At 40.0% G+C, this 25,983-nt stretch overlaps 1 protein-coding gene across 1 annotated transcript in view; it reads right to left on the bottom strand.

The window, feature by feature from the left end:
- LOC121644329 (complement component C8 beta chain-like) overlaps window positions 1-25,983 on the bottom strand; it is a 71,234-nt gene that overhangs the window by 14,711 nt on the left and 30,540 nt on the right. The window contains exons 3-14 of the mRNA XM_041992205.1: window positions 21,205-21,344; window positions 15,054-15,152; window positions 13,226-13,357; window positions 11,977-12,096; window positions 11,477-11,515; window positions 9,727-9,792; window positions 8,294-8,353; window positions 6,337-6,384; window positions 6,039-6,147; window positions 4,138-4,779; window positions 2,832-2,962; window positions 2,399-2,482 (exon numbers count right to left, since the gene is read on the bottom strand). Coding sequence (XP_041848139.1) covers window positions 2,399-2,482; window positions 2,832-2,962; window positions 4,138-4,779; window positions 6,039-6,147; window positions 6,337-6,384; window positions 8,294-8,353; window positions 9,727-9,792; window positions 11,477-11,515; window positions 11,977-12,096; window positions 13,226-13,357; window positions 15,054-15,152; window positions 21,205-21,344 — 1,670 coding nt within the window. The remainder of the gene's footprint in view (window positions 1-2,398; window positions 2,483-2,831; window positions 2,963-4,137; window positions 4,780-6,038; window positions 6,148-6,336; window positions 6,385-8,293; window positions 8,354-9,726; window positions 9,793-11,476; window positions 11,516-11,976; window positions 12,097-13,225; window positions 13,358-15,053; window positions 15,153-21,204; window positions 21,345-25,983) is intronic.

A 25,983-nucleotide genomic window follows, 5' to 3' on the forward strand; every position in this document is an offset into this window, starting at 1 on the left:
AATAACACCATAAATAAAGGCAGTTCTAAAGATTAAAGGCGTCCAATCTGGTTCTAGCAAGGTGTATATATGAGCTGTTGCCAGTTTCAACAAAAGGAATATTTCAGCTTCTCAGATCATTTCAATGAAGTTAAAGATTTTGAAAAATTGCAAAATAATTCTTACAAAGGAGAGAAGCACAAGAGTCTGAAAATGCTGTAAATGTGTGGAGCAGACCTTTGCTTTATCTTACCCTGTTTATCATCTCACAACCTTTCAGCTTTATCTTGCGATCCATTGAAAATTGCCTGACCTTATCAACAACTAACACCAGCAGCTTCAGGTGTGAAATCCTGCTCTTGCTAATGCTTTTTGTAGTATTTGTGGGAGAAGGGCAGCCCCTGTTGGCAAACAGGGAATAAAAACCACTGATAAGTGTGGGAATCACATGGCATTTTATTTGTGACTGAACAGCAGCATGGATATAGTGTATGGGAGGGAGGGGGAAGTCATAGACGTACAAAAGTCCATTTTTCTCTTTTTTATGAGAATTCTCAATTCCATAAATAAACTTTACAAAATATTTTGGACAATTTTTCATTTGTTTTACACAAGCAGGGGGAACAGTTACCTTTCATTGTTGTAAGTCTAGCAGTTTATAGTGATTTCTATTGATCATATCATATAAAGTAGCCTGTCTTTTTTTTTTTTTTTTAATTCAGCGGAGCAGACCTATGATAAGTGCTTTATTACAACAATGACTTGCTTACTGTTTACAATGACCTGACAAGAAGAACAGTGACTAGACATTTAAAATAAACCCAATGAGGTAACAAAAATGTGCTCTACTGACTTTAAGCTTGAGGTTTTTATCCACCTCTTATGAGAATGAGTTGATTCTGCTCACTTGTTCAAGAAACCAAACAGATATGATTCTCAGAGGCAAATTGTAAACCACATGATCTTGGTTGGTAAATGTAGAATATCTAAAATCTAAGAGACGCAGGAAAATCTGCCACTTAATGTCTTTAAGAAGTAGTAGTAGCTCTTGTTTCAACCCCCTTTATTTCTTTAATTTGTCAAGTTTAAAATGAAAGCGACGGGTACAACAGGCTTTATTCTCCATATAACACATATTCACAGTTCATTTCTCACCAACCAAAAGAGGACATTACCTTTTTTTTTTTTTTTTAGAAATGTAAATAAAATTAACAAAACATGGCTGCAAAAGAAAAAAAAATGTTAGAAATGGAGGTGCTGGTAGGGCATTGCTTGAGAGAAACACAGGTAATTGGCATCCAAGAGGCAGAGAGCTATATTATGGCACAGAGGCTCAGGTTAGGGGAATCGGGAAGATTCTTATTTACAAAATAGATGTTTGGCAAACTTTGATGTCAACATTGATGCCTCAGAGTCATTCAGGCCTGTAACGACTCAGTGTCATCAACTTAGAATTCACAGCTTAGAAAATAAAAAGAAAACAAATTTTTTTTTATTTGTTTCAGGCCTTGAAGGAAGCTGCGCCTCACAGCCGAGTCCGCTGGGTCCACACTAAGTCTGTTCATGCAAATTGTTGAATCGGTGGAGCAACACTATGAGAGCATTTGGCAAATCCACCCACTGTGCAGTCTTTGCTGGTGGCAGTCGACAAACTGAAAGTCGGCCATATACAGTGTGATGCTTCTCCTCTTGAAATTTTCCAAAAAATAATTTGCATCAATGTTTTTCTATTCTTTCTCCAACATATCCTCACAGATATAACCTAATTAATTTATTACAGAAGGATGCAATCGCCTCCTGTTGTAGGTTTCAGTCAGAGATTAAAGGTCACTTTCTGGTTGAAAGGTTAATTGATTAGACGATGAAGCCAAAGTCTGCTTGTCATGCTGAGGACAGTACGGTTCAGTACAGTACTGTACAGTACAGTGTGTGGCCTCTGGAGGAAAAAAGCAGCTCCTCAGCTAGCCGGAAATGCCAAAAATATCCTTTAAAGGTTGAAAAAACAAAACAAACAGGGCAAGTCTGTGTAATCCTGCTGTGAGAGGAGCTGCTGTGCTCAGTCAATCATCTCTCTCTTTTTTTTCTCTTGTTAGCTTCAGTCTTGGCCTTGAGAGCTTCCATCCCCTATAAGACAAAACACCAAAAATCACTTAGCTGTGTTGGTGTAGTTACAAATCCCACCACCAGGTGGCAACAGAGTGCCTTCACAGCTTCTATGACGCAGGGAGACGTGAGTGTAGACACAGTGAACTAAACCAAGGCCTTCCTTTGCAGTTCACGGGCAAAAATGAGATTTACTCACAAATGAAAATATGAATCTATTAAAGGCAGAAAGAGGAGAGGAGGAAAGTTTAGATAGGAAATAATAGAAACAAAATTAAAATTAAATACTCACTGTCTCCATGTCTTTTGTTGTCTAGCTGTCTTCTTGTGAACAAGTCTCATCCACAGGCTCAGCAGCTCTGCTGGGCTCCGGAGAGACCGACCTCCCAGCAGCAGACTCCTAAGAGAGAGAAAAAACACAGTTTACAGCCTTAACATTTAGAAAAATGGCACCAACTCTACTTACGCCTGATATAATTTTTTCCTTATTATATATGATCTAATCAACACACTTAAATCATGTTTGACCTTTAATGTTTAATCAATTTGACAGTTTTTCTCCAAAAAGGGTGAACTCAGTCCCATTTGCTGTTATAATCACATAACATCCTGCTTGGCGTAATTACGTGTAGCACAGCTGGCAGCACATCTCCCGTAATGGATGGCAACATCATGCCAGTCAATTAAATCAGACCCATGAATCTCATTGATATGTGGCCCAAGGGGGAGGTGGGGAGGTCAGAACTCACTGGTTGTTCCTCCTCCTTGGCGTTGCTCGAGTTGCCCTCTGGGTCAACAGGGGAGTGATCTGTGGGAGGGTCGCTAGCCTGGGAGGGGGGGCAGTCTGAAGATGAGCTCTGCTGAGGGGCTGGAGTAGATGCTGCAAACCAAGGAAAATATATGTTGGGTGAATTTGTTGAGAAAAATAAAATGAATCTACATAATGATGTTCATTGCTTTACTTATGTGCTTTTTAAGGGTATAGTTGTATATAAAGTTTTTTGACATTTTAATCAGATAATCCCCTTCGGTCTGGACGGGGCTACAAAGTCATTTCTAAGGCTTTGAGACTCCAGCAAATCAAAGTGAGAGCCATTATCCGCATATAGAGAAAACATGTAGTGTAGAGAACCTTCCCAGGGGTGGCCTGCCAAAATTCCTCCAAGAGTGCATTAAAGTGTTCTTGCTAGCTATGCCACTTTCGACATTAATAAAAGTTGTTTGACTGAGAATTGGGAATTTTATTTATTCATTCATCATTGCAATGTTATTTGCATTTGGAAAAAACAGTGAAATTGACAGAATTTTGTTAAAAACAGTCCAACGGAAACTAAGTTCACTCTGGTTTTCCAGTTTGTAATAATTAATTACATAGATCACCTGGGCTGTCATCAGAGAGGCCAACACTTACATGTCCATACTGTAAGAGCTATCTACTATTATTAATAACGGAAATGTTATATATTATATATTTGTGACACCAGACATTAACCCTTTGGGGTTAACATTTGTGGCTCTTTTTGGCCATTTTTTTTGTTTTATGAAGAACTGCTTCAACACACATGTATATAACCCATTTATCAAGCTGTGTCAATTTGAAAATTTCTCATTAAGTTCACATTTAAATTAAGAATTAACTGTGTACATTAGGACAAATGGTGCTTACAATTCTATGAGGGCCAGCTTAAAAGAGAGGAGGGACACTTATGGAGTTATATATAGTCTGCTTGAAGTGGGATTATACAGAAAATCGAATTTTCCAAGGTTTGCTTAAATGTATCCCTCAGAAATTTCAACGAGAGTAGTCTTTTCCAATTTCTAAAATCGTTCTGTGCCATTCCTTTAATGTGGGAGGCACTGGGTCGAGCTATTACCTAATAGGGCCCACAGCAGCTTTATATCCTTCTGTGACAGAACCCACACATGACCTAAGAAAAGTGTGTCAAAATTCAGCTGTATTTAAATCTTAATCATGGAATATGTTTTTTTTTTTTGGAGGACTCAGAATGATGGAGCAGTTGGATCAGTAATCATGCAGTAAATGGAAACACTTACGAGATTCAGTAGACGGTGATGTGGATGTACCTGGACTCAACGTCATCCTAGAAAGATCAAGATCACTACAGCTACCCTCCTCTTCCTGGGTGGGAGCAGTTTGAGGTGGCGGCAGCTGACTGCAGACCAGTGTGTCCGGTATGCTCATGAGGCCTGGGGTTCCACACCTGCTTACCGCTGCTGACGCAACACCGGCTCCCACACCTGCTGCTCCTGATGTTGAAGGGCCCTCGCCTGCATCTGAGTCAACACCAAGTCCTTCTTTCCCCAGGCTAAGCTGCCTGTGGAGCAGTGTGGGGTCAGCCATGTGCTGGGGGCTGGTGATGGCTGAGGAGGGAGCTGACAGGTCGCAGGCTTGGGGGCACACGGTGGTGATGGGTACCAAGCCTTGGAGCATGGCAGCCGGGATAGCGTGGCCCCCTACGCCCACCGTCTGGGCCGGCATGTAGGCTGCCATGGCTGCCCACTGCTGCTGAGTGGTGGGGAAAATGTTGGCCTGGCTCCAGATGACTGGCTGACCACCAGGGAGAACCTGAGCCACCTGAAGGGGCCCCTGCACGGGGAAGGCCAGAGTCTGAGCCTGGGCAGGAAATGGCTGCTGAGCCCACTGGGCCGCCTGCACCGATCCCATGGTCATATAACCTGAAAGAAAAACAAGAGGAAGGGGGAATGGGGTGGAAGGAAGGAAATTATATAAGAATTTTACAGCAGGAAGAGAAGCAGAGATTATTGCTGGTGTGAACACAGAATACATTTGGGTAATTACAATTTAAATACACTGATTTTCTAAATTGTAGCATGTTTTTCTTTTACTGTTTTCAAAATTTGTTTCACAGTGAGAGATTTTGTTCAACTAATGCTGATGCAATCAGAGAGATTCATACCAGTGGTTGAGTGTGTGATTCAGCTGAGAGATGTGACGCATTTTCTTGTTAGTGTCAAACCTGCCTGTGTTTGTAATTTTTTAATTAAATAAAACACAGGCAGAGAAAACATAGCTTGGCCCATTTATTTATTATTCCTAAACTTGTAAAGCAGCAAGGCTCTAACAGATTATTTTTTATTACCACTTCAGTGCGAACACACCAGTTGGGTTTCCATTCATTAGCAAAGCAAATCTGAAGCAATCTTTTTTAAACGATGCCAGAAGAAATGTGTTTTCATAGACTAGTTTAAAATAATTACACAAGATTGCATATTGTAGCCAAATGGTGATGCTGTAAGCCTGGCTGTTAGTTGCTGTAGTTCACTATAATAAGTAGCTGACCTAGTCAGAAACAAACTTTTAAGTTGGGGAGAAAAATAAACAAAAAACAAAACAAAACAAAACAAAACAAAACAACTGTGTATGGAAGTGACGAGCTGTGACAGACTCAATTAACTAATCATACTGCTTTACTGTTGCTGCTGGTACCCAAATTTCCCTGAGGGCTCTCCGAAGGGATTAATAAAGTATTTCTATTCTATTCTATTCTATATCTGGGAAAATGTTGGTCTGATATGGGAGACACAGCTTGAGTGTCATGTTATTTTAGTCTTTGCTGGATCTGAGACTATATATATATATAAATATAGTTTTGGAAAAGAGGCTATATTTCAGTTTTAGGCCGGCACAGAGGAGGGTCTGAAGGGAACAGCGGGTACTGTGATGATCATCCACAAGAGGAAAATAGAGAAAGAAAGCTTCTTTTTCTAAATTAAATTTAATCTCTACAAATATTTGGATTTTTTTACCATATCTGGAGAGATATTATCCAATTATGTGAGTTTATTATTGGCTGGAACAAACTGGAAACAGCTTGAGTGTCACATCATTTCAGTCTTTCAGAGATCCAGCATGATACAGTATATAGATATACTTTCAGTTTTGGAAAAGAGGCAAGATTTGAGTTTCAGGCTACCTGATGGCACAGAGGTGGGGCTGAACGGGGCATACAGCTCAGCAGGCGTGTGCTGCTGCTGGCGGCTGCTCCTGCTCGGGTCCAGAGTGTTGGCAGGTGATGGAGGCATCTGGGAGGAAACACATACACAGATGTCACCGCTATCAAAGTCAGCTAAAAGTCATCATGCTGCACACTATGTTTCATGTGTAGTATCTGTCAGATTTTTGAGTTATTTAGATCCCCATAGATTTCCTGATGACACTTGTATCGGTTTGAAACATTAAAGAGGGACTGAGCTTGTGTGGGAGGCACTCACCGAGGGAGGAGTGGACATGTCCCCGAAAAGATCAAAGTGGTTGATGTTCTGCGAGTTGAACCACAGGATGAGGGGAGAGAGAAACACAAAGTCCAGTGATACATCAGAAGATGAGACTTTGCAGTCATTAAACCCTGGATTTATCTCTACATAGGGTATAGTGGTTGCATGGGTAGGTGTGGTGAGTGAAATCTATTTATAAAGGCAGTTTGTGCTGTAGAGGGCAAGAAACAACTATCCCCCTCGTTTCATTATCAGATAATGGATCTAAAATTAATCTTTCATGGCTTACTATAATTGAGTGGGAAAAAGGCTATTGGGTGCTATGAAACAGACTCTGATTAGATATTCTTATGTCTGCCAATCATTAGAAGCCCCCATGAGAGCCTGGGCGGCTTTATCATGGTGATAGTTACTCTGTGAGCACATATATACGTAGAGAGAGGGGGTGTTTATTTCATCGGATAAATGAAGGAACCACCCAACCGAGACCATGAGGCCACCTCACCCTATAGATAGATGTGACCCCCTACTCCATTCCCTTCCTGTCTTCTACTCACGCTACTTAAAGAAGAGGGGATGGAAGACACGATGGGATGGAGAAATTGCGTGGAATGTCTGGCGCCATGCACAAGCAGACAATGAACCACTGTATAAGCACAGAAATCCACACAAAACACAGGATTTGCATGCTACTGTATAAGCAAACATGTACAAACACAACACTGTTCAAAATTAGAAGAAAGAAAAAGGAATTGCAGCAATCAGCATTGTTGCTAACAGGGTGTTTATGTCCTCCTGGAATAGGCTGGGACATAATGGATTACACAGTTTGCATGACACTTTCAAACCATTGAGGGGCACAAAATGAGTCCAAATTTGGAAAAAAAAAAGACAAAAAAAATGCAAACATTGTACACAGAGGTCTGTCCCTGCAGGCACTGGCAGACATCAGGGGAGCTCGAGGCTTTCAAAAAGCTCCAACTGAATGAACAGACAAGCAGTAACACTTAGAGATATGGAAGCGCTGCTACTTAAACCAGCATGGGCTGTTTAGGTGAGATAGCAACGGGGCCGAGGCAGTTTATCTGTCTGATACCTTCAGCTACAAGCACACAAACAGCGGAGAGCAGACAAGCACTTTGCTTCAGCTGTTTCCAGAAGTTGGGTGGAAATATTCTTTGGGCGAATGTTTGACAAAAAGGGCTCGTATAAATACTGTTTCTATTAGTGATTTAGAGATGTAACAGCGCGCCTGCTGCATGATGGTGGGGAACTCATAAAACCTGTGAAGATGCAATGAAATCTATTTTGACTTTGTGGGAAAAAAGGGGAATACTATGCTATTTTCCAGTCAGACCAGTTTATTGTTTTCATTATTGCTAGAGCTCCTGTAAATGTTTGTTATCCTTGAATGTAAGTAGCTGTAACTACACATGCAACTAAACCCAACACCTACAAACCTCTCATTCTCATCCTCTGAGGAAGATGAAACAGTCACTTTTTTTTACAGCATGAAGCCAGTTTTCTGTTCCAGTCAGACGGAAACAGGGTTTTTGACTCGACCATCTGGTCAGGACATGCATCAGATTCTGCACAGGATTGGATTTTGGATGGAAAGCCTGCCTATTTAATGTGCTGTGAAATTGCTGGGGTGTCTGACTTTGGTCGACCAATCAATTTGTTGGCATGACCAATTGCTTCATCATCATTGAAAGCAAATGCACACATAAAACCCTGCCCGACTTCTCCCTGGCTTTGGAAACATCACTTTCCCAAGTCCTTTGGCTGCAAAACAAGACTACAACAATTACTATGCAGGAGCAAATTATTGTAAATGGAGAACGTCAGGGGTGGCTTGAGGTACTTCCTTAAAGAGGATTATGAAGAGAGGTTTGTAAGTAGTAGAGTTCTAAATGAAAGAAACAAAACAAATATGAAAAATAAAAACACCTACAGTCATGAAATGCCGTTTTGGGACGTCATAGATCCCTTCCTTCTGCTGACTGGTTGGGACCTGCATTAAATTGAACGTTGATTCAAATGTAAGTCACAGATCAATCTTTTTTATTTTCTTCACTAGCTATGTATTAAAAATAAATAATGCTTGCTAAAACAGTTAAAAACTAGATAATTTTTAATGTAGATCTATCTTTTAGCTCAATGGGATGATGCAAATTCTACAGCTGGTCTGCTTAATCAGTCCTGCTTAAATCAATATTGACTGCAAACAATGACTGAAGAAGGTGCGTAAAGGTGTATTAAGAAACATCTTGTTATTCCCCAACAGTCACTACTGGTCCATGACTGTATTAAAATGTCTCTGCTCTGGTCTTTTGTGTTTATTTCTCCCTAAGCCATTCAAGGTTTTGTTACTCTCAATCCTGCTGCTCCCTCAACTGGTTAAGTTTTAGTTACGTTTTCCCCAAGTCTATTGATCTTGTTTCACTCTGAGATCAAATGGCATGGCAAGTGATTAATCTCTCTCTCTCTCTCTTTGCATCTTTAATCTTCAGAGGAAGGCAAGATATAGAGGCAAAAAGAGGAGGAGGAAAAGAGAGAAGGGGGTGGGGGGTAGGATTAAACCATACGATGGGTCCCTGGAGTTCTTGCTGGTCCTTCACATGGTCTATAATCAAAAGGTCATCGTGTTGGATGTATAAAAGGAACTTGGTATACAGGCTATGGGTGAACTAACCAGACTGAACAACTGATCGATGCTGCTGACACTGGACACAAAATTTCAGTTTCAGCTGTTCTCAAGCTGTGGTCTTTCATGTTTTCATTAAATAATGTCTCATTTTTAACAGCTTAATATTAGTATTTTGCAGTCTGAGTCTTCCAACCTTCTAATGGGTTAACTGACCTCATTACACTGAACATCCATAATGAAAAATGTAATTCAGCATAATTTTTTTTTCTCATTTGCATCATCCTCATTGCTTACTGGTCACTCTCTTACACAGTGATGTATCAGTAATAAGTCACTGCTAATGCTCAAAGCAACTGCTGCAGCAATAAACGTATTCAACTGCCAAAACATGGGATGGCTTTACATTGTGAAAAGGGCAAAAGGAAATGCAGTGTAAATTATACAAGAGTGAGCTTTATCCACATGCAATTTTCTGATTTTTGACGACGATCTTTCTAACTTTTGCAGAATAGTCTAACTATTGGTCTGTATCTCACACCTTGTTTTGCTTAATTTAGCTATCTCATTTCTCTGATTATTTTCAGCTGCATCATCTCAAACCCCAATAAACCCTTTTCCAAAAAGTCTGCACATTGTAGCTTAATAACACAGCCATACTGTTAGTACTGTTGTTATTATCATCTAATATAGGGTTGGAAAATGGGAGTAAAAAGAGGGGGCAATGCTTGTCTTAGTACCTGATAAACGCTCTCCTCTGACTGGGGGCCGCGGAGGGGTTCGTGTCCAGCCTCAAACACTATGTACTACAGAACAGAAGTAGTGGGCAAGGTGTAAGGTGCAGAAAATAAAATAAAAAACAAAATAATATATATATATATATATATATATATATATATATATATAAAGAAAACCATAAGGACAGAGAGAGAGAGAGAGAAAGAGATTGTAAGAAGAGAGGAATGGAGTAGAGATAAGGTTGGTGAGACACAACAGGAATAAATGAAAGCGTGAGGGAGTGAGGATGGCATTGAGTTGTACATGAAATTAGATCATAAAAAGGGTGCAAAAATGGAGCATGGGAAAGCGAAAGAGGGATTTGACAAGAGGAAGAAAAAAAGTGGGGTGGGAAGAGGAAAGAGCACAAGTATAACAAGTCAGGCAATAGTTCAAGGCAAGGTGGAGGTTTTAGCCTAAGGTCATTCTTCAACCTCAGCATTTGACACTCCACCTAAAGCTTAGTATTTGCTAAAGAACTTTGAGAATTCATATATGTCATCATTTCATAGTCTATGTAAAAAAAAAAGAATCATTTCTGCATGTTAAATTAAACAGAATCAAAGAGTTTGACATTTTGGGAGATATGTTTAGCTGCTGAATAAAAAGTGTAGCGTGCTAGGTGCTAGTGCTAGCAGCTAAATGTTAGCTAAATATTTAGCTAGCTCATAACTTTGTTATAGTTGCATGGTAATGTCTACAGCTAGCTAATACTTCATTAGCAGCTAGTTGGGTATGAGTAAATGTTAGTTAACAGCAAATGCCATAAGTGTTAGCCCTTAATGATATTTTCTTTTACTTGTATAAGGTGTGTACAAATTAAGGTGCAAAAGTGAACAAATTTATTATTTTTATAGATCATTTAACAATTTTCTTTTTCCAGAATCAGTTAAAAAACTAATTATACAAGTGCAGGAGATTTAGGGTTCCCCTTTAGGCTGCCTTTGAATAACAGCAAAGCTGAGTTTTTATGTTAAGCTAAGCTAAACTCCTAGGTTCCTGGCTCCAATTGAAAATGTAACATACACACATAACGCGGTTTTGCTCCTCTCATCTAACTGTCAAAAATATACACATTTCCCAAAAAGCCAAACAACTCATTAAATTTTTCGGCCACAGTCTGGAGTTTTGTCAACCAACATTAACAAAAACTGAAAATTACAAATGGAATGACGTTATGTAAAATACACTTCAAGAGCAAAGAACAGAGGTGGTCTGGGAGGCAGTTGGACGTACCACTAAACATAGTATTCAGAGCAAGAGTTAGTGTTGTCTGTATTCAGTGTGAGCAAACAGAAACATAAAACATGTTCAGCCAAATAAATGCAGGGCAAAAAAGGTGTCTGTGTGTGTGGGGGGGGTAACATTCAGTTTGGGGTGGTGGGGGGTTGGGGTCATGTCTTTGGAAGAAATCAGAACAGACACAGATCCACTCAAAAATATGATTTTACAACACTGCACTGGCAAAATGATTGAATGGTTGAACAAAACTGCCCACTAGGATGGTACTTTATATTACTGAAATGGTGCAATAATATGAATCATTAATTCAAGCAGCTTAGCGGCTAGAAAAGAAACATAAATTAAGGATTAAATGGATTTTTTCAATTAATTTCCCTCTTAATTCCAGTCTTTAAGAGTAAAACCAGTAAAGCTAGAAAAGCATCAAAGCCAGCAGTGTTTCGTTCCTTCTCTGAGTGTCCAGAGACCTACCTGGTAAACTGGATCATCCACTTCATCTTCAAGGATGGTCTGTGTTTGAAGAACAGAGGGCAGACGACAAATTGTTTTTCAGTCATTCATTAGAAAATAAATAAAAAGAAGATAAAAAAAACAAAAATGTATATATCTCCATCTTATCATTTAATAGTTACAGACACACTGCTTTTTTAAGGAATCAGGATTTAGTATATCACAGGCATACCAACACAAATGTCCTGGCACACGTATCCAACTGTTGTGGAAAAAAACAAAACAAAACAAAACAAAACAAAGAAACATCTAAATCTATTTAAATTTCATTAAATCATAGATGTTCAGAACAGAAATCAATGGTGCAGACGAACACAAGATAGTAACAACAAAATGTTAATATAACTGAGGTGTGAATGAATTCCTGGCTGAATTGCATGGTGTGATCTCGCCTCCAAATGAATAATGAAACCATTAGAAAATAAATAATATAAACACGAAGAATTGGCTCAGAGTCCTACCTGGTAGACTGCCTGCTCACACTGTTTGTCCTTCTGGGCCTTTTTCTCCATCTCCTCCCGCTGTTTAATGTCATAGATGAGTGTGAAGAGGTCACGTAAGTCAAAGATGAGAGGCTCAGCCTGGAGACGTGAATTGGAAAGAGATAGAAAAAAAATAAGTAAAGATGCCAAAGAACACAGTATCAGCTCAGCTACAATTAAGGGGTATAAACACAACATTGTATTGATTCAACAATAATAATGTAAAAGTGTAACTGAGGCAAAATATTGTTGAAACTACACTTATTTTCCTCCAGAAATTTCAGGTTGTTCATAAAAGGATAGTTCATTAAATGTTAACATAATGATAATGATTATGTCTTTGCTCTAAAACAAAGGTTAAAAATAATCTCAACATTTACAGGGTATTATTAGGTTATTATTACTGGCCCGCTGGAGATCAAAATGGATTGAATGTGGCCCCAGAACTAAAATGTAAATTGTCACCTCTGGTTTAGGGGATACTTGGATTAAACGTTATTCTGTAGAGGGTACAACGCTGATGAAAGTTTGAGAACTTAATGAGAATTAATTAGTCATTATTGTGATGCTGTAGTGGGTAAACAATGTTATAGCTGCAGAGTTCTGTGATTTGGCAAAGCTGATTTTAAAGTTGCTGAGATTTATATCCTGTTTATTAAATTATATGTATGAAAATAAAACTGAAGGGTTAAAACAGACTAATTGTGATATAGGAAATAGAATTGTATATGTATTTTAGCATAGGTAGATAGCATAGATTTTAGGTGTTTGTGTTGGTGTCGTTGACCCTCCCTCTAGTTTCCGTGCAACACACAAACACTGAAAACATCTCCACTCACTGTCCAAGTAAGTTTACTCTCTGAAAACACACCCATTGGGCTGAGAGCATCTGCTAATGTGAAACATGCTGCATGTGCCATGTTACATTAAAACGCCAGTTTCAAAGATAAAAATATTGCAGCTCTCAGGTCTCTACTCTTAGAACAAGAAACCTACAGGATAGAACGAGAATGTATGTCAGTTTATGTGAATTATTTTGTTTTTTTCAGACACTGATCAGCAAGGATAAGATCCTTGAAGAAACTCAGCATTTTGTATGGAAGCACATCAAGGAGATAAAGAAACATTTCCTTTTCCTCTTTTGCATCCACAATTTACATCCAAAAAATTGTTTGTTTTTTTCTTTTTTGCTTTTGTTTTTATCCCTGTTTTGTTAAGGAATGCTTACAGACTGTGCCGTCTTGACGGCCACAAATCTGTGGTGGCCCTCCTTCCCACAGACATAGCCAAAGGCCCGGTGGTCCCTGGTATCCTTGGCAATGTAGCTGATCTCATGGACTGAGTGATGATGCAGAAGAACCTATGAAAAAAAGAAAAATAGAGGTGACATCAGGCAACGCATGCAAAATACAAAACATGATCTTGTTGGATCTGATATTCAGCTTTTTCTAAATACGACACACTGCTGTTCACTGTGCTGGCACACAAAGTAGGTCAAACCCACTTTAAACATATTTGCATATGGTTGAGCCAAATGCAACCAACCACCATGAAAGAGGAGAGAAGATTCAAGCATGTTCAAATCTCTTTTATACAATATGTCACTGATACTATAGCTGCAACAGAAACACGCCGCCTGTCAACGAGGATATAATCCAGTGCATGATGCTTGTTTTGTGCTGTGAGCGGGAGAATAACTGAATTAGTAAGATATGCTCCTTTTTCCTACATTTGTTTTCCTTAAAGAGTTGGTGACAAAAAAGACACTCATCCATACAAAAGTGAATAATTCAGCTGTCATTTAGGCACACCCACCTGCTGCTCCTCTATTAGCATAGATAAGCTTAAGCACCGGGGAGGAGCTTTCATTTGAATATTTACCGATTTTTAGCAGGGACTGTCACTGGTAATGCCTCAGATTAATATAAAATACAAAACTAATATGACTAGTCTGCTCAGTTCAGCAGAGAATCACGCTAGCTTTGCATAAAGTACCTCCATCTACATGCTTGCTGACGAAGCCTGCACTGGACTGATCCTCATTTCCACCAAAGTAACTCGACAGATATTAAGTGTGGAGGGTTATTTACTGCCTGTAATCAGTAAATAAAATGAAAAGCATTAAGGGGGCATGATTTCTGCAACAACAAATGAGCTTGTCAAAAGCTGGGGAGCTGGTAGGTCATGGCGGGAGGCTTAATGCTCTTTTTCATCGCAGGGGTAAGACAACATTATCACCACAGTCGATCTGAAAAGAGGCACACTGAAGTCAAACATTTAAGTCAAAAGGGGGGGGGGGGGCGCTGTATAGACTGCTGGTGGTCGGGCTGAAGTTGGCAACCGTGGGACAAATGCTGTTGCATAATTATCATTTTAGCACAAACGACAGCTGAGGTGGAGCCATGCTGTAATTAGCATTAGCAGCAATGATCATTAAGGGGTGGAACTGAGTGCTAATTAGCGGTTAGCACTGATGAGCAGAGTGGGCCTATCTAGCCAACACTATGCCGCAGGACGGGGGCGAACCCGAGCCCCTTGATCATCCCGTAATGGAACTGTGAGCCTCTGAGCACGCCGGGGAGGGGGAGGGGCAGCTGGAAGCCGGGATGTAGGAATCAGCCTAGTCTCAAAACATCACCATAACACTGCTCACATTAGGACAGACAGGTCTGACTGATCCTAAGTAGGTCCTGCAGCATAACTCAATCACACTAGGATATATGTTAAAGCACTTGACTTAGGGTCAAATATCAAATGGGAGACTCATAATTTAACGCTGTCAGCTTTCATCATTATGAGCTAAAGGCCAAACCTGCCTGTGGAAAATGTGTGATTGCTTGATTTCAATTAATATTTGATAAAAAACTTTCAAATTTTAGGTCAGGTGATAGAAACAGGATGGTACTGCAGTTGCACCGACATGTGAACCAATCCGACGTCTAAGATGGCGGCCCCAGCAGCTGTTGTGAACTGAGCCGTACGGACACGTGCCCTCTGGATGTCCTACGCTGTAGGCTCCCAGCTGCCGCTGGCCTGCTCGTTGACATGTTACTCACCCCTGATCTTTCACAGTAGATCTTGATCCCGCCAAATGACACTGTCAAGAAGACTCGCTGCTTGTGCTCCCCTTTAGAACGTGCGGAGGAAGCCATTCCCTGCAGGAGAATAAAGGAAATGACACAAAGAGATGAAAGAGGATGAAAGACTTGATTGTTGTAGTTCAGGTGAGTGTGACGGTAAGAGAGGTTGGAGAAGGTGGGTAGGTTGACAGGAGGTTGACAGGAGTTACATAAGGTAGAATAGGGTAGATTGTTCATTCATGTGCCTTTACATGAAGCTTCAGTCTCAGAGGAATTCACACATTGACTTGTGGAATGAGTCTTCTTATCACAGCCACTTTTTTTCCTCTGGAAGTAGGTCTACTGCTCTTCAACGTGACAAAACTCAAGTGCTAGCTAACTACAATAAGGTTAGACTTGCTGACAGACTAGATCGCGCTGCTGACCGACCAGCTCGCTCTGGCAACTTCACATAGTGCTGACTGAACAACCACTCAAAGCCTTTGAAGTGTGTTTTTTCCCATGGATCTCAGCAGCTTCTTTTTCTTATACGCTCAGCTCCGATAAAGGAAACAATTAAAATTTCCACCGTGTTTCTGCTTGATGCGACCTGTGTGCTTGACATGTCTTTCATGGAATGATGCCTGAGAGAAAAAAGAGGAAAGAAGATAAAAGAAGAAAGGCTTGCCTTCTTTGCCGAGTATGTCTGATAAAACTGCAGGTTCAGTGCTAATAACAAGCGGTCAGCCTCTTTTACATCACTCTACAGTCTCTTTAAAACTTTTCTGTTATAGTATTAAATGCCATCTAGCTGGGGATTTTAAAGAAGAAGAGATCCACTTATAAAACACATAAATATAGAGTGTATTCATAGGGGAAAAGGAGATGCTGAAAGAATAAAACTCCAGGGAAAACATAAAAAAGAAGGATAAATAGCAGAAAAAGCAAGAGAGACATGAAGTAAGTGAGAACGAGGCAGCTAAGCGTGAGAGCTGATGGATGTTGTCAATCCACAATCAGCTTCTCCATTTGGATGATTAGTCCTGATGGCAGTTTGAAAGAGATCAATAGAGACCCGTCCCCTCCTCTGTCCCCTGTCCAGGCAACAGCAGGTCTCTATCGACCTCCACATTGACAGTAGCTGGCTAGTGTCTTGTGACTGCTGCAGTTAGAAGGAGGGCCTGCTGATATCTGAACCAGGCAGTGGAAAAGTTGTTTTCTTGGAAACATTATTTGGGTGATGAGAAGGCTTGCCTTCTAGCTATACCGCCTCTTCTGTGGGGCTTCCCACTCGTTTAAGCTCCAGGAGAATTCGTGGGAAGATATTTAGGAAGTTTATGCAAATTTTTGACAGGGATTCGTCCATTTGCTACATACAGATACACAGAAAGCTCCATAAGTCATATGATTTTATTACACTATAAAAGGAGTTTGCATCATTTCATCCTTGTTTCTGAGAGTTCATGCTTTATTGTTCAGGGTCCTTACCCGCAGAGCGGCAACCAGTCAGAAAGACTGTAGAGTTGCAGACATTCACCTGATCAGGAACAGATTTGATTTACTGAAATTCCAATTAAAAATAAAAACATTGTAATCTTTAGCCTATATTTCCAATGTAAATATTTCCAATATTTATGAAAAACCTGAAAATCTTTTCACAAAACTCTCAAAATTTGAACTGCTGACAAACAAAGTGTAATGGTGATCCAAGGTTTAAAAATGTGTGCCAACAATATCGTCTCACACTCTGTTCCACTGGAAACCTGCTACCCCCTTACTGTTTTTGAATGTTGCTGTTAGATCTGTTTTAGGATATTGACAGTCTTTGTATTTATTTATTTATTCGTGCCTTTTTTTTATTGCATTGCACTAAGCAGATGAGAAACACTTTTTTTTTTTCTTCTGTGTCTGCAAAATCCAGGGAAATGACAGGTACAGTGAATCTGAATCTTTCTTATAAGATATATTAAAAAAAAAAAAGAAAAAAAACCATATGTGATTACTGGATTTACTGTTTGCTGTACAGCTACTGGTCCAAAATGCTAATATGAGTTACTATCAAGTAGCATCATATCTTCCTGGCTTATTGTGTGTGATTGGAAAGACGTTTACTTTACAGACGGCATGTCTTGTTTCCTCTCTCCCTCTTTCAGCTTATTTTTGGAGGAAATTAAACAATGCAGTACAAGAAGAATGGGTGAGCCCTATGGAAAAATGTCAAGAAAGGCAGCCCAGTTAAGTAAATACAGGAATAAAGTGGGGTATAACAACTGTGGCACCAGTGACCAGGGGAGGTCTAAATGTGATCTTTCAAATGCTACTGCATTTATTTCTGCTAGCACAGAAAATGGGTGGCTATAAAAGAAAAGCATCGGTTCACTAGGATCCGACACTTTTGATTGATCCTAAGTAGAACTTCATTCATCTGTAGCGACAGGTGTTTCACTGTTAAGGTTAAAAATGCAAACAAGACAGAAATTGTACAAGAACGTATTAATATTAAAAACAACCATCAGGACACTAATTTATTATGTCTTCCGCATGCACATATAGATGTTATTGCTTACTTTTTTACTGGGATGCTAAGCTTCAGTCATTTCTTTATAGTTTATACCATGAAAAGCTTCTTTAAATGACTACTGACTCGTCTACAGGCTAAAGCTGCTTTCACACATGACCACTGGAGACATTCAGAAGGATACAAGGACAGTGTGGTCCAGTCTTTTTTATATGAGTTGTTGTTCAGACAAGCCTTTCACAGTGGGAGACTTTCTTGAGGAGAAATACTCTCACACAGCTGGAAATGTGATAGAGGGGCTGCAGGCAAGGGTTTGTCGAGTGGAGACAAAACATGATGTAAAAGTCGGCTGCACTGTGGAAATCACTGTCTTGTCTTTCTAACTGGTCAGAAATAAAGTCAGGCTGCTTGTTGTGTTGATATTAATACTTTATTACTGGTCAGCAGAAAGGACAATTATAGCAACTATCACCAGTTAAATTCAAATTAAATTAAATGAAAAATAATTTGTATTTGATTACTGTCAATTATGTATTCATTCATTCATTTTCTATACCACTTATTCTAATATAATCAATTAATTTATATCAATTAATTGCAAACCAACACACAAACTCAGTCAACTCGCTAAGCAATTCTTCCACAATATTTGCTGCTACTTTCGTTTTATCAGGAGGTTTTTCAGGTGTGCTGACATGTTCTACAGAGCGGACTCCTGATGAAGGAAATCTCCAAAACATCAGTAGGTCAGATGAGGTGCAAATATGAACCTAGTTATAATAAATTGGATGAATAACAGTTGGATTATAACTGCATTACAGTGTATATGATTAAACTGGAACATTATTGGACTGGGCAGTTTCTTTAAAATTGCTTTAAGATTACTGTAATCATGTAGTGTAATCCCAAGCTGGGAAATTCTCTGCATTTAACCCATCCTAGTTGCTAGGTGCAGTGCCAGATTTCAGCGCACAGGGAGAAGTTAGAGGTTGAGGACCTCTCTCAGGGGTCCACAGTGGTTTTAACTTAGTTGCCAGCCCAGGGACTTGAACCAAGGTTCTCCAGACCCGAGCCCACCTCTGTAACCACTAGGCTACCACTCCCCTTCATACCAAAAGAAGATAAAAAGATAAAATAAATTTAAGTGAATTAAGCTTTTTTAAACTATCTGCACGTTTGGAAAATGCAAGAGTTTGCATGGAAAATCTTTGAAAGAAATTGGTAGCAAATGTAAGTTAGCATTTACACTAGTGCTGGGTGGTAAAGTGGTTCATACTGACAAGTGGATTTTGTTTTTGTAATATTATGTATTTGTCTTACACCCCAACACTGGTTTGAAGAGCTTAAACATTGTTTGGAACGTGAGTGGGAACTTTTTCACTGCTGTGTTGCTCGACATGCATGCAGCAGAGCTAATGTGTTATTGGAGACACTGAGCAGTGAAAATGGATGGAGAAAGTTCAGAAAGTTAAGCTGTGGTATATCTTGTGGAACATGATGACACGGAAGAACTTTGAAAATAAGTAGTTCAGTTGTCAGTTGTATGGAGATACTTTGGTTTTAAAAGGTCAGATGTGGACCAAACAACTATAAAGTTGTTGCCAGAGCAACACGAGCAGTTTGCTGCACCCCCTTAGCTGCAAACATGCTTTGGAGTACCAAGAATGTAAGAAATTAAGATCAGCATCCTCCACATCATCAAGAAAAACTGAAGAAGCTGGAGAACACCTGTGTCAGATGTGAATTATAGACATGTTTGCTAGGTGTACTTTCTACAACAAAAACCCCAGAGGTGGGTTGAGATAAACAACGCCCCCACAATCCAAATAGCCAAAGAAATGATTCTGCTAAGTACTGTGGAGAAAGAAATTGAAGAAGAGTTCTCGTGATAATGGAACTGGCTATTAGCCAATCTGTCGCATGAATTCTTATCTCAGGCTGTAGAAAATGTGCTTACGTCCAGTCATGCATGGAAAAAATTCCAGCAAATACCATGAAATTGGCATAAAATGGAAAATGCTGTGATATATAGTAATGGTCATACCACTCAGCACTAGTTTGCACATGTAACTGTTTTCAGAACATCTTGAGATCGATCCAGCGCTCTGTGCATGTGTATAAACCATTGTAAGAGCTGGGATATACTTGCTTTCAACGCGAATGTATCATGGCTGCCATGCATTCCTAGCATTCGTGTCATGTGCGCAAGTAGCAATATTGACTTGAATGCTAGTTGCACTCTTGCCAACAAGAGCATGAACACAACAGGTCCAAGGTAAATGCAAAGGCGGACAGTTTTAAAGACCATCTCTCAGACCTTGTTTGCAACTTCTGCCATGTGTATGATTTTTCCTCCCCTTTGCACAGTACTCTCGTTCCACCTAAGCTGGTGTTAAGGAACAGCTGGCAACAAATTGGAAGCATTTTGAGGGTTGATGCCCTGGAAATACAATGTGACTGATAGATTGACCTTTTCACTGTTTCAAAGTCCAAGTGCTGTGTACTGCCCCTAGTGGTGACCTTCAGTATTGAGCGTGTTTGCTGCGCCGTCCTTCTGTCGTTTGCAGCAAGTATATACAAAGAGGTAGCAGAACGTTGATGTATACGCTTGCTTTCACACCAAGTAGATTCCAGCCCCAAAAGAGTCAAACATTATCCAATTCCTACCACAAACACACATATGGAAAATATAAAGATGCATTTTTCCAAATAGTTTTAGATTTTATGTGAATTTTGTTAGTGATGTATTCACATATATAGCAAATTAATTTTATTCCATTACAATATCTTTAGTGTGCCACCAAATGTGCAAGTACTGTATATAAATAAGGTTTAATACATGTGGAAAAATACAAATAAAAGTGATTGTCTGGCATGGATGTTGTGGGAATCATTGTGACACACTTCTCAAAGCACAAGAGTAAGAAATCCTGTAAATAGGTGAATTATCTGTATCAAAGTACAAACATTTACTGTGAGCTCATCCACAATCCCCAGTATCCAGATTATTTTCTGACTTCGCGCTTCACTGTGGGGCTAAATGTGACCTAATTTACATGCAAAATTCTTAAAGAAGGCTGGCTGTAATTTTTCTAGGTCATGTTATCGTAGCTGGCATGTGTGCCACAAGTGAAACATCACAAACTTTGCTGTAAAAATAGACTGTGAGTGACACGAGCAAACAGAGAGAAGACAGGCTAATTGGGGGTAAAGTTTGGGGGAGGTGGATTCAATTTTCTTCTTAAGTGATATACAGCTTAAAGAGTCTCAGAATAAGAAGCCAGTTTGCCTCTGAGGTTAAAAAGCTGTGTGAATAAATGGAGAGAGATTTGAGAGTAAATATAAAGCAGGCAATTAGAGGAAGATTGAAATAATGAGGTGTTGCCATTTAGCTCATAACGTAAAACCAATCTTAGAGCAGCTTTTTTTTTTTTTTTCTTTACATGAGTGACTATAGAATAACATGGCTGGACTTTCATTTGTTCCATCTGGTCAGTTCAAACAGAGCATCAGTGAGTCACACACAGGAGAGGACAGCTACCATGACTCACTCAAAAGACAAGCAGTCATGCAAGACCATGGCTTTTCCAAATCAGACTGAGATGATGAGAGAAAGCTTAATATCTGCACCTTCAGCTTCATCATGGAGTCCTGGCACAACTTGTCCCCACGCGCCGCTGTCACCTCATCAATCCCGATCAGCTTGGCCTTGTAGCGTACGCCATCTCCGCGGAAACGCTTGATAAGCCCCGCCTCAGTGCGGTCCTGACCTGCGGTGAAAGAGTGAAAAAAAAAGTGAGTACAAGATTTAGGAAAAAAAAAACAACAAAAAAAAAAACTAACTCACAGGAAATGAGGAGATGTGATTTCAACTCAATTTTCCAACTTTAGTATCAATCCCTGCTTGAAGAGTGTGTGTGTGTGTGTGTGTGTGTGTGTGTGTATGTGTCAGTGATTGTGTGCTTCTGTATAAATATTTATGGAGTGAGAAATGGAGAATGAATAGCAAATTAGCAGCAGTGAGCAAAGAGAGAAAAAAATTGAGCTTGAAATTGGAAACGAAGTTGGGTAAAGCTGGTGGACTACATGAGAAAACAACTAGAACATTGATGACACCGTTCCTATCATAATGCATTGTGGGCAATTCAACAAACAAAACAAGGATAGGAGATTTTAGGGTGATTACTCTACTCTTGCACCAATGCCTGCAGTTCCCATGGGTGCTATTGGTGGTGTGAAACTAGCTTGAATGGCTTCCATTGAGAGGACTCCTCTCGGTCCAGCGCTCACCTACAATCCACCAAAGCCCCCCCTTGTGTGATGGATGTTGGGTGGTGGCAGGAAGGTGGTGGGAGGTTGGTTGGAGGGGTGGGGATGTCACAAGTGTGTGTCTGGATGGCCTCAGGCTTTACTCTGTCATCCTCTCCCCTTCTCCCTCCCCCCTCCTTGTAGCTGATTATTCTGTCTTTGCAGCCGCGCTGACATCTCCTTGACACTCACACCTTTCTCATTTTGTCTCCGTGCTGTCTGACGACGTACCGTTTTGATTATGTGGATGCGAGCCTCAAGCACTATCTCTAAAACTGCACGCAGTGCCTATATGATCTGTGCAGGGTTTGTCAGTCAAACACACACACACAAAAACAGGCTCTTGGTGCATTTACACAAATCAAGGTTACCGACACCTTGGAGAATTTCACCAGTTTTCAGGCTCCTTCCTCACTCAAATCTAGGTCACGAGACCAGCCAGTACATCAGTTAGTGGCACACTTAAGAGGCTGTGCAAATAAAGACGACAAGGTATAACATCCCTAACAGAGACTGTCAGGCTGTGTTCCAACACCATATTACCCCCAAATGAGCTTATTCCACCCAGAAAAAAAGGTTTCGCCAGCCACGCTACTACCAACCAAACTGGTATCTCTTCGCCCCATCCATGCAGTTTCCAAATGAAAATCAAAAAGATAAAAAAAGGAACATAGAAAAAAAATTAATAAGCTTAGGCAAATGGAGAAAAAAAAACTTGTTCAAATACAAGTGCTTGTCTTGGCAATGCAACCCTCTCACTTATTCATGAGGGCACAATTCTCTAAAGGGGGGAGGGCTTGACGAAGCTCTAGTCATTAAAGTCTCTAAGCAAGTGAATATCAAATCTGGGTCTCATTCAGACTTGTTTCTCTGCCAGTGGATAATGACTCTTCTATTGAGCTGCTGCACACTTCTGAACATTAAACAAGCTAGCATGCACACAGCAGCCATTTTCAGATTTAAATAATAATAATAAATAAATTAAAAAAAACTCTTAAAAAAAGAAGACCAGTAGGCACATGGGTGCTGTTTTGCTCCCAAAAAAAGAAACCCAGAAGGGTGAAAAGGGTGGACCGCTGTGATAATTATCATTGTTTAAAACCAATCCTCTTGTAGCAGCTAAAGTGAGTTCACACAACATTATGTATTCCACCCTGATCTTACTGACTCATTCACTAATGTAAAATGCATGCTGCTCCAGTTGCATTTTAAACACAATCAGTCCAATTCAGCACAAGTCTCTCAGATGAGCTCTAACCAGATGTTCTGTGCCATTTGTTTCTTTACATACAGCCTACTATTTCCCTCAAATAACACTTCAGGAGAGATTTAGAGGTTTAAGCAAAGAAGGCCTTGCATACAGAACGAGAGTCTTGACTCAGTGTCATAACTCGTATGCTACGTGCTCTGGGTCCAGATCAAGATGAGCAAGTGTGCTGTATTTGAAAACTAAAGAGCTGTGGGGCATGCTGTTTCATGTTGTTACACACTGCGGGAGAGGAGAAACAAGCAGAGGAAGGTGTGTGTGTGTGTGTGTGTGTGTGTGTGTGTGAGCGGCGGTGACACATATTCCTCTGGCTTTGTGGATCCACAATTACTCAATGCTGAATAACCCTTAAAATGATTTTGGCCCATAAGCCAGAGACTCATAATCTGTCTGACAGCAGGTTGCCTGAAGTTTGGTCTGCTGTGTATCTAACACACAGCACAACATGCTAGCCATTAGGGAGACCTGGTGGTCTGAGGTCCTGGGTTTAAAATGCGGACATTTGGCATATCCTTTTCATTTCTTTATTCCCTAATAATCCCTTTTCAGTCATTTCCAATCAGTCTCACAGAGAGGCATAGTCTTAAAAAGCAAAACATCCAGAAATCTTCTAAACCGAAGCTGAGAACAAAGAGCCAAGATGTCAGAGGGATTCAAGTCAAACACCATAACCTCCCACCTGACTCACAGGCTATATACCAGGACCATGGAGAGAACAATTACTGTTTGTCCTGCTCCATACTGTTTCAGGGCTTGTCTCTGATGCAGAGCCTTGAATTCATCTTCTTGCCTCACTAGAATGGGGACAGTAAATGCACAGATGGCAACAGATGGAGAGTCAGAAGTGCCCCTCCAGATATAAAGGCTTGGCGAGAAGAAACTTTTTTGTTGGGGGATCTGGGCATAGAGGTAGCTTAACCTTTGAACCTTTCTGAGAGTGTATGTGTGTCTGCTTTTCTCTTACTGTTAATAACCCCCATATACCAGCATGCTGTACACATTTTATACTATTTTACATATATGAAATATGGAACAGGAGTCATTTATTTGTGTATCTATGTATGGTGCATCCCTTAACATGAAACCACAAGGTGTCAGTGCAGGGGAAGTGGTGTTGATTTAAAGAAGCGGTAAAGAAAATGGATGTCTGGGAGAAGCAAATCTGTCCCCACCATCTGCCTCCCGCATTTGCACAAAATAACTTTTATAAGCCTCAGCAAACACACAGATATGCGTTTACAACACAGCTGATATTCATATTCAGCACTGATGTTAAAGTCCCAGACTTTGGCACGAGATAAAGTATCACAGCTTTGGTATAGTATCTGGTTGTTAAAGCAGTTTTTGTGTTAATGAAGGATGATGTGACCATCATCAGTGTACACTGTGTTCTAAAGGATTCTGAATTAAAATTTCAGACCAATAATTAAGCGTTTAGGTTGTGTTGTTTCTCCTCTGTTTAGATCACTGATAACAATCTCACAGAGGTTTGATAAATACTTTCCCAGGTGAGCTTAAATGAGGGGAAACTACTTAAAGGGGGTTGTTCCACATTATTAAGCAAGTTGTATTTCCATGCAGTCTGGGGAGAAAGAAGAGACTTTGCAAATGAAAAGCTTGAAATAGTTTAATGCCTTGTGAAAGGATTGAAAACGGATTTCAGGAAATCTTAAGCAAGATCATTGTATCAGTATCATGCTACACTGGATGGTCCAGATGGAGTTCTGGATGGTTGGTGGATGGTTAACATGTCCCAACAAGGCTGCCACATCAGCAAGGTGGTGGTGGAGGGATGTTTAGGGCTGGAATAATGGGGGGTGAGATTGTAGGCCTAATCAGAGGCAAGACAACATAGCTGCGTTGGCTCGTCCTTGCTGATTTCCAGTAAGTCACAGAATAGATTTTAAAACCAGACTGATAGTCTAGAAGTCTCGGAACGGTTTAGGCCAGTATACATCGGTTATATGTTCAGTAAATATATACCTACCAGAGCACTTAGATCCAAGGACACAGGTCAGTTAGTCGAGACCAGAGTCCAAACTAAACATGGAAAAGTTATTTTACATTATTTTAAGAGAATTTTACTATTTTACATACCCTTCTAATTATGTTTAATATTAGTTTTTCTTTCTTTATATTTTTTCATGCACTTTTTAAATGCTTCTTCTGCACCCTGCTGCAATGCCTTTAATGTTTTATGTAACTTTGAATTGTCTTGTACATGAAATGCTGTGAAGTATTATACAAATAAATTTACCTTGCACCACATGGGCATTAAATATTGTGCTCACTTCCTTTTTTAGAGATATAAACTACAACCCCTCATTCTGCCTCTGTAAATTACCATTTAACCATATCCACAGCAGGTGCTTTAGACCCATCATGAACAGGCAGCATCAAAAGGGCTAACATATAAAACCTGCTCACTTCTACAACTTCATATTTCTTCAATATGTCCTCAATATAAGACATCATTTCCACTGCATGTCTGTCCTTTCAAAATGAATATTTTTTTTTACACAGATTACATTGGGAGAGCAACAGTTGCTATGGTGATTGAGCAAAGTCATGCATGTAAAGCAATTCTGTGGAGGGGTAGATGAGAGCTTTAGCTTTACATGGCTAACACTCTCCTCTAGCTTTAACTTTACATGTCTGCAGTCAGGTTTTTTTTTACCCCCATGAACTTGTGAAAGCAACAAAAAGTGCTGTGACAGTCCCAAAAGAAAAATTCAAGCCAGAATGTCCATAATAACTTTACATGACCTGCATTCATCTCACGTTTTTATGAGTGAGTTGGGGATTGAAGGATTTTGGCCGGTTATGAAACCAGT

Source organism: Melanotaenia boesemani, chromosome 8, assembly GCF_017639745.1.
Source record: "Melanotaenia boesemani isolate fMelBoe1 chromosome 8, fMelBoe1.pri, whole genome shotgun sequence".
In the NCBI taxonomy this organism is placed as follows: domain Eukaryota; kingdom Metazoa; phylum Chordata; class Actinopteri; order Atheriniformes; family Melanotaeniidae; genus Melanotaenia; species Melanotaenia boesemani.